At 44.5% G+C, this 12,109-nt stretch overlaps 2 protein-coding genes across 5 annotated transcripts in view; both read right to left on the bottom strand.

Moving 5' to 3' along the window:
• sorbs2b (sorbin and SH3 domain containing 2b) overlaps positions 1–12,109 on the bottom strand; it is an 81,704-nt gene that overhangs the window by 2,887 nt on the left and 66,708 nt on the right. The window lies entirely within an intron of this gene.
• Positions 4,116–8,085, bottom strand: LOC135545348 (uncharacterized). Its single transcript, XM_064972960.1, has 4 exons — positions 8,029–8,085; positions 5,022–6,095; positions 4,554–4,742; positions 4,116–4,145 (listed from the first exon to the last, which is right to left on the bottom strand). Exons 1-4 carry the CDS (start codon positions 8,083–8,085, stop codon positions 4,116–4,118), a joined length of 1,350 nt encoding a protein of 449 aa, XP_064829032.1.

Below are 12,109 nucleotides of genomic sequence, written 5' to 3'. Positions count from 1 at the left end.
ACCGTCAGTCATCAGGCATGCAGTAAAACCACAGACGATGCTGTCAAGGGAGCACACTCCAAAAACCAGACACTAAGGTTACATCCCAAATGGCACCCTGTTCCCTAAGTAGTGCATTCTATAGGGAATAGGGCGCTCTTTGGGACACACACTTTGCAACAGGGAAACAGGGACCCATTGTCAGATCATCAGACACAACTGGGGATTCCTGTTCCCACACAATGCCAAGCTGCAATGCACACTGGACAGACAGTCAGGAATTCAAGTTGAAGGTATTCCTCCGGTGCTTGATGACATGGTTGGCATGCGTCTGCTTACAGTGGGACATTCTTAACATATCTGTTGTCTCCTAGATATTCATCTCTTCATATCTAGGAGGTTGTATTTCTACAGACCATATGTGTGAGAGTGTTGTATATTATGTGGTAGATATGTTGATATGGACAGTAAAAAAGAGATACATTAACTCTAAAGAGAGGACTTGGTTTCCTAGTAACCCAAACGTACGATGATGTCACACAAGGTGCATAGTGGGTAGCAGCCCTACCCTATGAGACGGGGAATAGCTCTGGGCTCTACTGGGCGAGCCGCAGGACCTCCGAGACATCACAGGGCTACGAGGGGGCTTACCCACAACAACAACCTCACCATTTACAGGCTGAAAGAACCACAATCAGGAGTTACAATTAAGAGAAGAGTACTCAAACATACTTTACCACTCTGATCACGCACACACTCACACAAAAGGACATACCAGGGGATTAACAGGGACAAGCTGGGCAACCAAACCTGTCATCAAAGTTAAACACTATTTCTCAAAAATTATATTTGGCATTAAACCAGAACATATCGATCTTACTGTGTCAGTGGTAAGTTTGAAATGTAACAATCTTTGGTGATCTCTCTCTCTCCCAGCTTTGTATGAAGCAGCAGTATATTTCGTACGTCAGCCAGGGTTAGGATTGCAAAGGGTCGGAAACTTTGTGGTAAATATACCAAATTTTCCGGAGATTTTCCATGGGAAGTTAAGCCTGGGAATTTGGGGAATTTGCTTAAATTCATCAAAAAGTTAGCTTATAACAGTGAACCTTTTTTTGTGGGATACACATAAGGCAATTCTAGGTCTTGTGGCATATTTTGGTGAAACTATCCCCAATTCAATGGAATTGCAACCCTCTCCATCCACAGTGCAGTGCACTCTTCCATCACATATACAGCTGATTCTCAAGATTTTGCAGTCATGAGATGCTATTGACCCCACACTACTTCACTGTCTGAGCCAAGGACTACATGCTTTCTGGTAAGTTTTGATTACAATACTGGGTGGGGCGAATATATTTTACATGACATACATTATTTTTTATTAACTAGTAAATAGTAGCCTACAGCAAAGTGTGTTTAAATCATTGTATTTTTTTTTCCTACTCATTTTTTTCGAATCTTTACAGGAAAATGCCACGGGCACTATCTGATGTGTGGAGACATTTCACTGCATTTAGAAGGAGAAGGACGGAAAAGCTGTACATTTGCAAATACTGTGCCAAATCATATGTGAAGAATGCAACAAAAATGCAGAATCATCTGGCCAAGTGCATGAAGTTCCCTCGGTGTTCACAACAAGTAACCTCTGACAAAAGTCCCTCTACTTCGATCAAGGTGAAAATGATGAATCAGACACCTTATCGATAGCAAAAGCTCATGGTCCTCCTAGAATCAGAAGTTTTTTCTCTCAATGGAGGAACATAGTCAGAGAAATGCTGATGAATGTCTTCCTTGAGCTGTGTATGCAACTGATGCTCACAGGCAATGTGTATTGGAAAAGATTTCTGAATGTTCTTCGCCCAGCATACACTCCTCCATCCAGACATGCTTTATCTACTCATTTGCTGGATGCAGAGTTCAACAGAGTTCATAGGGAAGGTCAAGCAAATCATAGAGAAAGCAGACTGTATTGCAATCATCTCTGATGGGTGGTTGAATGTTCGTGGGCAAGGAATAATTAACTACGTCATCTCCACCCCTCAACCAGTATTCTACAAGAGTGCAGACAGAAGGGATAACAGACACACCGATCTCTACATTGCAGATGAGCTGAAGACAGTCATCAATGATCTTGGACCACAGAAGGTATTTGCACTGGTGACAGACATTGCTGCGAACATGAAGGCTGCTTGGTCTAAAGTGGATGAGTCCTACCCTCACATCACACCCATTGGTTGTGCTGCTCATGCATTGAATCTGCTCCTTAAGGACATCATGGCACTGAAAACAATGGATACACTCTACAAGAGAGCCAAGGAAATGGTTTGGTATGTGAAGGGTCATCAAGTTATAGCATTAATCTTCCTCACCAAGCAAAGTGAGAAGAATAAGAGCACTACATTGAAGTTACCCAGCAACACCCGTTGGGCTGGTGTTGTCATGTTTGACAGTCTCCTGGAGGGGAAGGAGTCTCTCCAAGAAATGGCCATATCATAGTCTGCCGATATGGACAGCCCCATCAAGAGGATCCTCCTAGGTTATGTATTTTGGGATAGAGTGGTAAGCAGCCCGATACTCCTGAAACCTATAGCAGTAGCCATCACACGGATTGAGGGAGACAATGCCATCCTGTCTGATGTTCAGACTCTGCTTGCAGATGTAAGAGAATAAATCCATATTGCCCTGCTCACTTCACTGTTGCTCCAAGCAGAGGAAACTGCAGTTCTGAAATACATCAAAAAGCGTGAAGACTTCTACCTGAAGCCCATACACGCCGCAGCGTACATGTTGGACCCCAAGTACGCTGGCAAGAGCCTCCTGTCTGGTGCAGATATCAACAAGGCCTATGGTGTCATCACAACCGTGTCTCGCCACCTTGGCCTGGATGAGGGCAAATTTCTTGGCAGTCTGGCAAAGTACACTTCCAAGCAAGGGCTTTGGGATGGAGATGCAATATGGCAGTCGTGCCAACATCTCATCAGCCACCTGGTGGAAGGGACTTTGTGGATCTGAGGCTCTTTCCCCTGTTGCCTTCATCATCCTCCAAATCCCACCAACATCAGCCGCCTCAGAGGAAAACCGGTCCTTGTTTGGGAACACACACACAAAAGCACGCAACATGCTGACCAATACAAGGGTTGAAAAATTGGTGGCCATCCTGGCAAATTTGAGGCTTTTTGAGCTCAGTCAGACTGCTCTATCAGCCATCCTCAACAAGATTGGGAAGTGACAGTGCAGATGAGGCCTCAGAGTCTGATGTTCAAGAGGTGGACATTGAGGAGATCCAGGGAGAAGACAAGGAAGCCTGCGAGGAAGACAACCAAAGCTTTAGTTTCTAGACTATTATCTTACAGATCTATGTTGAAAATGGTTTGGGGAGATGCAATGGATCAGTGGGGATCATTCAATATTCCCTTTATTTTGTTGTTCAGTGAAATTATCCCATGTAAAGAGTCAACACATTTATTTTTTATTTCTATTGGAAGGATTTAATAATTTGCAATTATGTCTACTTATGACAAGGTAAAACGTTTATGTTTCTGTCTCCATATGATATGGTAAATATACCCAATGCAAAAAAACATCTACATTTAAATGGTATTAATATTCATTTGCATACATTTCCATTAATTCCAATATATATCCGTTAATTCCCATATATTCCCGTTAATTCCCACGGAAAGTTTCCACCTCTGAACATTCCCCAAAATGTGCAACCCTGGCCAGGGTTGAGAAAGGAAAGCTTCTAAAGCTAGAGAAATGACATTACCAAGAGCAGCACTGCAGATGTTGAGATGAGTGAGATGCAAGACTTGGCTCTCACACAGTCACACACAGTATCTGCGCATGTGCTCATGTTCGCTTCACGCTGTTATTGTGGTAGGCACGAGACCAAACGCTCGTAGTTGTTGCGGAAATTGACCGAATATGCTGGTTACTTTACGCATCTACTTCATATCGCTGAGTCTACCTTTAATGACAGTAAGAGTAATATCTATGCTTGGAGGAGACTGGCATGAGACCTGGGCCCGTATCCACAAAGGGTCTCATAGTAAGTGTGCTGATCTAGGATCAGGTTTGCCTTTAAGATCATAATGAATAAGATTAAATGGACAGATCCTAGGTCAGCACTCCTACTCTGAGTCGCTTTGTGGATACTGACCCTGGAGACAAGGGTAAATAACAAAAATTCCAAGTATACAAGGACTATCTGGCAGCCATGTTACTTAATTGTCAACCATTTAATAGAACTGTAACTGTTTAAAGATCTGTTACCTAACATACAGTGATTAATTTATCTAGACTTAGCATGTTACAGTAGTATTGTAACATAGTACTCTATCTATGAACCAACCAATAGCAGTACTGACCAAAGATGACCGTGTGAAGTAAAAAGAACTAAAAACGAATGACAGTATCAGTGCCACAGTGAATAAAGTGAAGTAAGGGTTAAAGGAGTAGTCAGTAACTTAGCGAGGATGTTACAGTATGTCAATGTTAGAGAGGAGAATTAGGGGAAGGGGAGGAGTTAGTTGTCACCACATGATGTCACACAGGCACCTGGTCTTTACCTTGACCTTGGAGGACCTAGGCTCCAGGCGGGGGTACTGTTTGTTGTAGGGAGGGGGAGAGTGTAGCACCCCTGGAAGTGGAGGGGTGGTGCAGGGGAAGATGAGGGGAGACAAAGGTTTGGGTGAGGTGGAGAGAGTGGGGATGGTGAACTGCTGGGAGGGAGGGGAGGTGAGGCGTACAGAGGAACCCTGGTGACAGAGAGACCAAAAGGAAAAGTGTGTTATGGGCTACACACACAGCCCCATCTGAGTTATCTTTTGAGAGTGGCAAACAAACCAGAAATAACAATCTGACTAATCAGACATAACAAGAATCTGTTTCTCTCAGAATCCGGCTCTCAGAAAAAAAATTGTTTGGAAAAAAGTTGCCTCAAATTTCAATAAGTTCCTTTAGGGTTAGTGGAAGCAAAAATGTTTGCACAGCAGTGTCAGGTTAGGACACACAGATCACACCAGGGAGAACTCTACCTTGTCCTGTTCTGCCCCATCTCTACACACAGGGGTAAAGGTATTATAAGGTGGGGTCATCTTCCTGCTCTCAGTAGGCTCCTCCTCTATGAAGAGCTTGGGAAGCTCCTCTGTCACGTCTGATGCTTGTCTGTAAAACTCTTCCCCTTTGGATTGGTCGCCCCCCTGAATGATGGACACCAGCTCCTCACAAAGGTCATCTTCCTGTTCCTGGTCCACTACCTGGTCTTTAGTGGAGTCCTCCATGAACTGATTCATCTCTTTTGAGATAAACTGATTTAGCTCTACTATGTTCTCGAGTTGAGATGGGGGGTCGGTGTGAGACAGGGGGTAGCTTTGAGACAGGGGGTAGCTTTGAGATGGGTGGTCACTGTGAGAGGGGCAATCGCTGGGCTCGTACACCACCAGATTGATGGGACTGCAGGCCTTAGGTGAGGTGGGAGACAGGGCCACTGTGTCTGAGAAGGGGTCGAAAGGTTTCTCCGAGTCTATAATGGGCTTGATGCTAGTGTTGTTCTGAATCTGAGACAAATCGACCACGCTGCCATACTTGGGGCTCCCAAACATGGGAGAGATGGGTGATGAGGTGAAAGAGGTGCCGCCAGAGGTGGGGAGGGAGGATAGTGGGGAGGGTCTGGGTTCTGGGGAGCAGAGGTAGATGGGAGCCTTGGGTGAGGTGATGGGGATAAAGTGGCCCTCTCTGAGGGAAGGGGTGAGGTTGCGTGGTGTCGAGGTTACGGTTCCCAAGGTGGGGGCTGGGCAGGGGGAAACCAGGAATTGGCTGGGGGCTGGATAGGGGGAGGGGGACACCAGGGTGCTGAGGGCCTCCAGGTCGGCCAGCAGACTGCTGTTAGGGTACGGGGGAGGAGTGGGGGCCGGGGTGCAGGAGGGGGATAGGCCCAGGGTCAGGTTTATCCAATCATTGGTGACAGCCTGCAGGTGGGCCCTCTGGGTACTTGGGGAGGGGGATGGGAACAGGGAGGAGCGGGGTGTCCTGAAGGAGAGGGAAGGCGATGGTGGACTGAAGGAGAGGGAAGGCGATGGTGGACTGAAGCGAGGGCGCGTGGATGATGACTTGGGAGAGAAAGAGAGAGAGTACAGAAACATACAGCAGAACATAAGTGAGGGGAATGGCCAGGTCAGAATGCATAGGACTGAGACTGTTGTTGTTTTGAAATCTATTCTGAAATCTATTTACCAATATTGACTCCAGTCAGATTATTTGAGGTCACTGACAGAAAAGAGACTGGTGGCAAAGATACAGAGGCTTCACCTGGGGGTTAGTGGTGTCTGAGATCCTTGGGACGTCCTTACCAGCAGAGGCTAGTCGATGCCCAAATTTGACCCAAAATAAATAATGAAGATCAATCCCAGAAATCACTGTATCTAACTCCGCTTACACCACTGCAGCATTGAGATTCTCTACTCCAGAGCTGCCACACACACACGTTTTTTTAATTTATTTTTTACATGTGGTCTTTGGATTGGAGGAAGAAAATGCTCCCAAATGCTCTGTGACCACCTGCCAATGTGGCTTGTAAACTAGACATTCTACCAGCCAAATGCTCTGTGACCATCTGCCAATGTGGCTTGTAAACTAGACATTCTACCAGCCAAATGCTCTGTGACCACCTGCAAATGTGGCTTGTAAACTAGACATTCTACCAGCCAAATGCTCTGTGACCACCTGCCAATGTGGCTGGTAAACATAGACATTCTACCAGCCAAATGCTCTGTGACCATCTGCCAATGTGGCTTGTAAACTAGACATTCTACCAGCCAAATGCTCTGTGACCACCTGCCAATGTGGCTTGTAAACTAGAGATTCTACCAGCCAAATGCTCTGTGACCACCTGCCAATGTGGCTTGTAAACTAGACATTCTACCAGCCAAATGCTCTGTGACCACCTGCCAATGTGGCTTGTAAACTAGAGATTCTACCAGCCAAATGCTCTGTGACCATCTGCCAATGTGGCTTGTAAACTAGACATTCTACCAGCCAAATGCTCTGTGACCATCTGCCAATGTGGCTTGTAAACTAGAGATTCTACCAGCCAAATGCTCTGTGACCACCTGCCAATGTGGCTGGTAAACATAGACATTCTACCAGCCAAATGCTCTGTGACCACCTGCCAATGACATTCTACCAGCCAAATGCTCTGTGACCACCTGCAAATGTGGCTTGTAAACTAGAGATTCTACCAGACAAATGCTCTGTGACCACCTGCAAATGTGGCTTGTAAACTAGAGATTCTACCAGCCAAATGCTCTGTGACCATCTGCCAATGTGGCTTGTAAACTAGACATTCTACCAGCCAAATGCTCTGTGACCATCTGCCAATGTGGCTTGTAAACTAGAGATTCTACCAGCCAAATGCTCTGTGACCACATGCCAATGTGGCTTGTAAACATAGACATTCTACGAGCCAAATGCTCTGTGACCATCCGCCAATGTGAATGGTAAACTAGACATTCTACTAGAGTTCGACCGATTATGATTTTTCAACGCTGATACCGATACCGGCCGATTCTGATACCGATTATTTGAGGACAAAAAACCCGATACCGATTAATCTGACAATTTTTTAAATGTATTTGTAATAATGACAATTACAACAATACTAAATTAACACTTATTATAACTTAATGTAATACATCAATAAAATCGATTTAGCCTCAAATAAATAATGAAATATGTTCAATTTGGTTTAAATAATGCAAAAACAAAGTGTTGGAGAAGAAAGTAAAAGTGCAATATGTACCATGTAAGAAAGCTAACGTTTAAGTTCCTTGCTCAGAACATGAGAACATATGAAAAGCTGGTGTTTCCTTTTAACATGAATCTTCCATATTCCCAGGTAAGAAGTTTTAGGTTGTAGTTATTATAGGAATTATAGGAATATTTCTCTCTATACCATTTGTATTTCATATACCTTTGGATGTTTTTATAGGCACTTTAGTATTGCCAGTGTAACAGTATAGCTTCCGTACCTCTCCTCGCTCCTACCTGGGCTCGAACCAGGAACACAACAACAACAGCCACCCTCGAAGCAGCGTTACCCATGCAGAGCAAGGGGAAGAACTACTCCAAGTCCCAGAGCGAGTGACGTTTGAAACTCTATTAGCGTGCACCCCGCTAACTAGCTAGCCATTTCACATCACATCATTACACCAGCCTAAACTTGGGAGTTGATGGGCTTGCAGTCATAAACAGCAGCGCTGCTGGCAAAATGCACGAAAGTGCAGTTTGAATGAATGCTTATGAGCCTGCTGGTGCCTACCACCGCTCAGTCAGACTGCTCTATCAAATCATAGACTTAGTTATAATATAATAACACACAGAAATACGAGCCTTAGGTCATTAATATGGTCAAATCCGGAAACTATCATCTCGAAAACAAGACGTTTATTCTTTCAGTGAAATGTGGAACCGTTACGTATTTTATCTAACGGGTGGCATCCATCAGTCTAAATATTACTGTTACATTGCACAACCTTCAATGTTATGTCATAATTACGTAAAATTCTGGCAAATTAGTTCGCAGTGAGCCAGGCTGTTCAAACTGTTGCATATACCCTGACTGTGTGCAATGAATGCAAGAGAAGTGACACAATTTCACTTGGTTAATATTGCCTGCTAACCTGGATTTATTTTAGCTAAATATGCAGGTTTAAAAATATATACTTCTGTGTATTGATATTAAGAAAGGCATTGGTGTTTATGGTTAGGAACATGTTGGAGCAACGACAGTCCTTTTTCGTGAATGAGCACTGCATCGATTATATGCAATGCAGGACAAGCTAGATAAACTAGTAATATCATCAACCATGTGTAGTTATAACTAGTGCTTATGATTGATTAAGTTAAATGCTAGCTAGAAACTTACTTTGGCTTCTTACTGCATTCGCGTAACAGGTGGGCTCCTCGTGAGGCAGGTGGTTAGAGCGTGAGTCTAGTTAACCGTAAGTTTGCAAGATTGAATCCCTGAGCTGACAAGGTAAAAATCTGTCATTCTGCCCCTGAACAAGGCAGTTAACACACCGATCCTTGGCCGTCATTGAAAATAAGAATGTGTTCTTAACTGACTTGCCTAGTTAAATAAAGATTAAATAAAGGTATAAAAAAAATAAAAAAAATAATTGCCATCCAAAATGACCGATTTCCGAATGTTATGAAAACTTGAAATCGGCCCTAATTAATCGACCTCTACATTCTACCAGCCAAATGCTCTGTGACCAACCGCCAACGTGGCTGGTAAACTAGAGATTCTACCAGCCAAATGCTCTGTGACCATCTGCCAATGTGAATGGTAAACTAGAGATTCTACCAGCCAAATGCTCTGTGACCATCTGCCAATGTGGCTTGTAAACATAGACATTCTACCAGCCAAATGCTCTGTGACCATCTGCCAATGTGGCTTGTAAACATAGACATTCTACCAGCCAAATGCTCTGTGACCATCTGCCAATGTGGCTGGTAAACATAGACATTCTACCAGCCAAATGCTCTCCGACCATCTGCCAATGTGGCTGGTAAACATAGACATTCTACCAGCCAAATGCTCTGTGACCATCTGCCAATGTGGCTGGTAAACTAGAGATTCTACCAGCCAAATGCTCTGTGACCATCTGCCAATGTGGCTTGTAAACATAGAGATTCTACCAGCCAAATGCTCTGTGACCATCTGCCAATGTGGCTTGTAAACATATGTGGCTTGTAAACATTCTACCAGCCAAATGCTCTGTGACCATCTGCCAATGTGGCTGGTACCAGCCAAAACATGCCAAGTAAACGATTCTACCAGCCAAATGCTCTGTGACCATCTGCCAATGTGGCTTGTAAACATAGACATTCTACCAGCCAAATGCTCTGTGACCATCTGCCAATGTGGCTGGTAAACATAGACATTCTACCAGCCAAATGCTCTGTGACCATCTGCCAATGTGGCTTGTAAACATAGACATTCTACCAGCCAAATGCTCTGTGACCATCTGCCAATGTGGCTGGTAAACATAGACATTCTACCAGCCAAATGCTCTGTGACCATCTGCCAATGTGGCTTGTAAACATAGACATTCTACCAGCCAAATGCTCTCCGACCATCTGCCAATGTGGCTTGTAAACATAGACATTCTACCAGCCAAATGCTCTCCGACCATCTGCCAATGCGGCTTGTAAACATAGACATTCTACCAGCCAAATGCTCTGTGACCATCTGCCAATGTGGCTTGTAAACATAGAGATTCTACCAGCCAAATGCTCTCCGACCATCTGCCAATGTGGCTTGTAAACATAGAGATTCTACCAGCCAAATGCTCTGTGACCATCTGCCAATGTGGCTTGTAAACATAGACATTCTACCAGCCAAATGCCAAATTCTGCCAAATGCTCTGCTTGTGATTCTACCAGCCAAATGCTCTCTGCCAATGTGGCTTGTAAACATAGACATTCTACCAGCCAAATGCTCTGTGACCATCTGCCAATGTGGCTGGTAAACATAGACATTCTACCAGCCAAATGCTCTGTGACCACCTGCCAATGTGGCTTGTAAACATAGACATTCTACCAGCCAAATGCTCTGTGACCATCTGCCAATGTGGCTGGTAAACATAGACATTCTACCAGCCAAATGCTCTGTGACCATCTGCCAATGTGGCTTGTAAACATAGACCACATTCTACCAGCCAAATGCTCTGTGACCATCTGCCAATGTGGCTTGTAAACATAGACATTCTACCAGCCAAATGCTCTGTGACCATCTGCCAATGTGGCTTGTAAACATAGACATTCTACCAGCCAAATGCTCTGTGACCATCTGCCAATGTGGCTTGTAAACATAGACATTCTACCAGCCAAATGCTCTCCGACCATCTGCCAATGTGGCTTGTAAACATAGAGATTCTACCAGCCAAATGCTCTCCGACCATCTGCCAATGTGGCTTGTAAACATAGAGATTCTACCAGCCAAATGCTCTCCGACCATCTGCCAATGTGGCTTGAGATTCTACCAGCCAAATGACCATCTGCCAATGTGGCTTGTAAACATAGAGATTCTACCAGCCAAATGCTCTCCGACCATCTGCCAATGTGGCTTGTAAACATAGAGATTCTACCAGCCAAATGCTCTCCGACCATCTGCCAATGTGGCTTGTAAACATAGAGATTCTACCAGCCAAATGCTCTGTGACCATCTGCCAATGTGGCTGGTAAACATAGACATTCTACCAGCCAAATGCTCTGTGACCACCTGCCAATGTGGCTTGTAAACATAGACATTCTACCAGCCAAATGCTCTGTGACCATCTGCCAATGTGGCTGGTAAACATAGACATTCTACCAGCCAAATGCTCTGTGACCATCTGCCAATGTGGCTTGTAAACATAGACATTCTACCAGCCAAATGCTCTGTGACCATCTGCCAATGTGGCTGGTAAACATAGACATTCTACCAGCCAAATGCTCTGTGACCATCTGCCAATGTGGCTGGTAAACATAGACATTCTACCAGCCAAATGCTCTGTGACCATCTGCCAATGTGGCTTGTAAACATAGACATTCTACCAGCCAAATGCTCTGTGACCATCTGCCAATGTGGCTTGTAAACATAGACATTCTACCAGCCAAATGCTCTCCGACCATCTGCCAATGTGGCTTGTAAACATAGAGATTCTACCAGCCAAATGCTCTGTGACCATCTGCCAATGTGGCTTGTAAACATAGACATTCTACCAGCCAAATGCTCTGTGACCATCTGCCAATGTGGCTTGTAAACATAGACATTCTACCAGCCAAATGCTCTGTGACCATCTGCCAATGTGGCTGGTAAACATAGACATTCTACCAGCCAAATGCTCTGTGACCATCTGCCAATGTGGCTGCTAAACTAGAGATTCTACCAGCCAAATGCTCTGTGACCATCTGCCAATGTGGCTTGTAAACATAGACATTCTACCAGCCAAATGCTCTGTGACCATCTGCCAATGTGGCTTGTAAACATAGACATTCTACCAGCCAATGCCAAAATCTACCAGTATTTGGCTGGTGGCTGATGTTAATTTCCCACCCTGGTCTTACCCTGAATCATAAC

Source organism: Oncorhynchus masou, chromosome 9, assembly GCF_036934945.1.
Source record: "Oncorhynchus masou masou isolate Uvic2021 chromosome 9, UVic_Omas_1.1, whole genome shotgun sequence".
NCBI classification, from domain to species: Eukaryota; Metazoa; Chordata; class Actinopteri; order Salmoniformes; family Salmonidae; genus Oncorhynchus; species Oncorhynchus masou.
The sequence above is the reverse complement of the archived record's forward strand: the minus strand, read 5'-3'. Positions and strand labels throughout refer to the sequence as shown.

Excerpts from the sequence above, each read along its gene's own strand:
- LOC135545348 (XM_064972960.1), bottom strand. The coding sequence starts at position 8,085 with ATGGGTAACGCTGCTTCGAGGGTGGCTGTTGTTGTTGTGTTCCTGGTT. Across the intron at positions 4,743-5,021 it reads ATGGGGCAGAACAGGACAAG|GGTTCCTCTGTACGCCTCAC; the intron begins GTAGAGTTCTCC and ends CTCTGTCACCAG. Across the intron at positions 4,146-4,553 it reads CTAGGTCCTCCAAGGTCAAG|GGTCAGTATCCACAAAGCGA; the intron begins GTAAAGACCAGG and ends CCTTGTCTCCAG.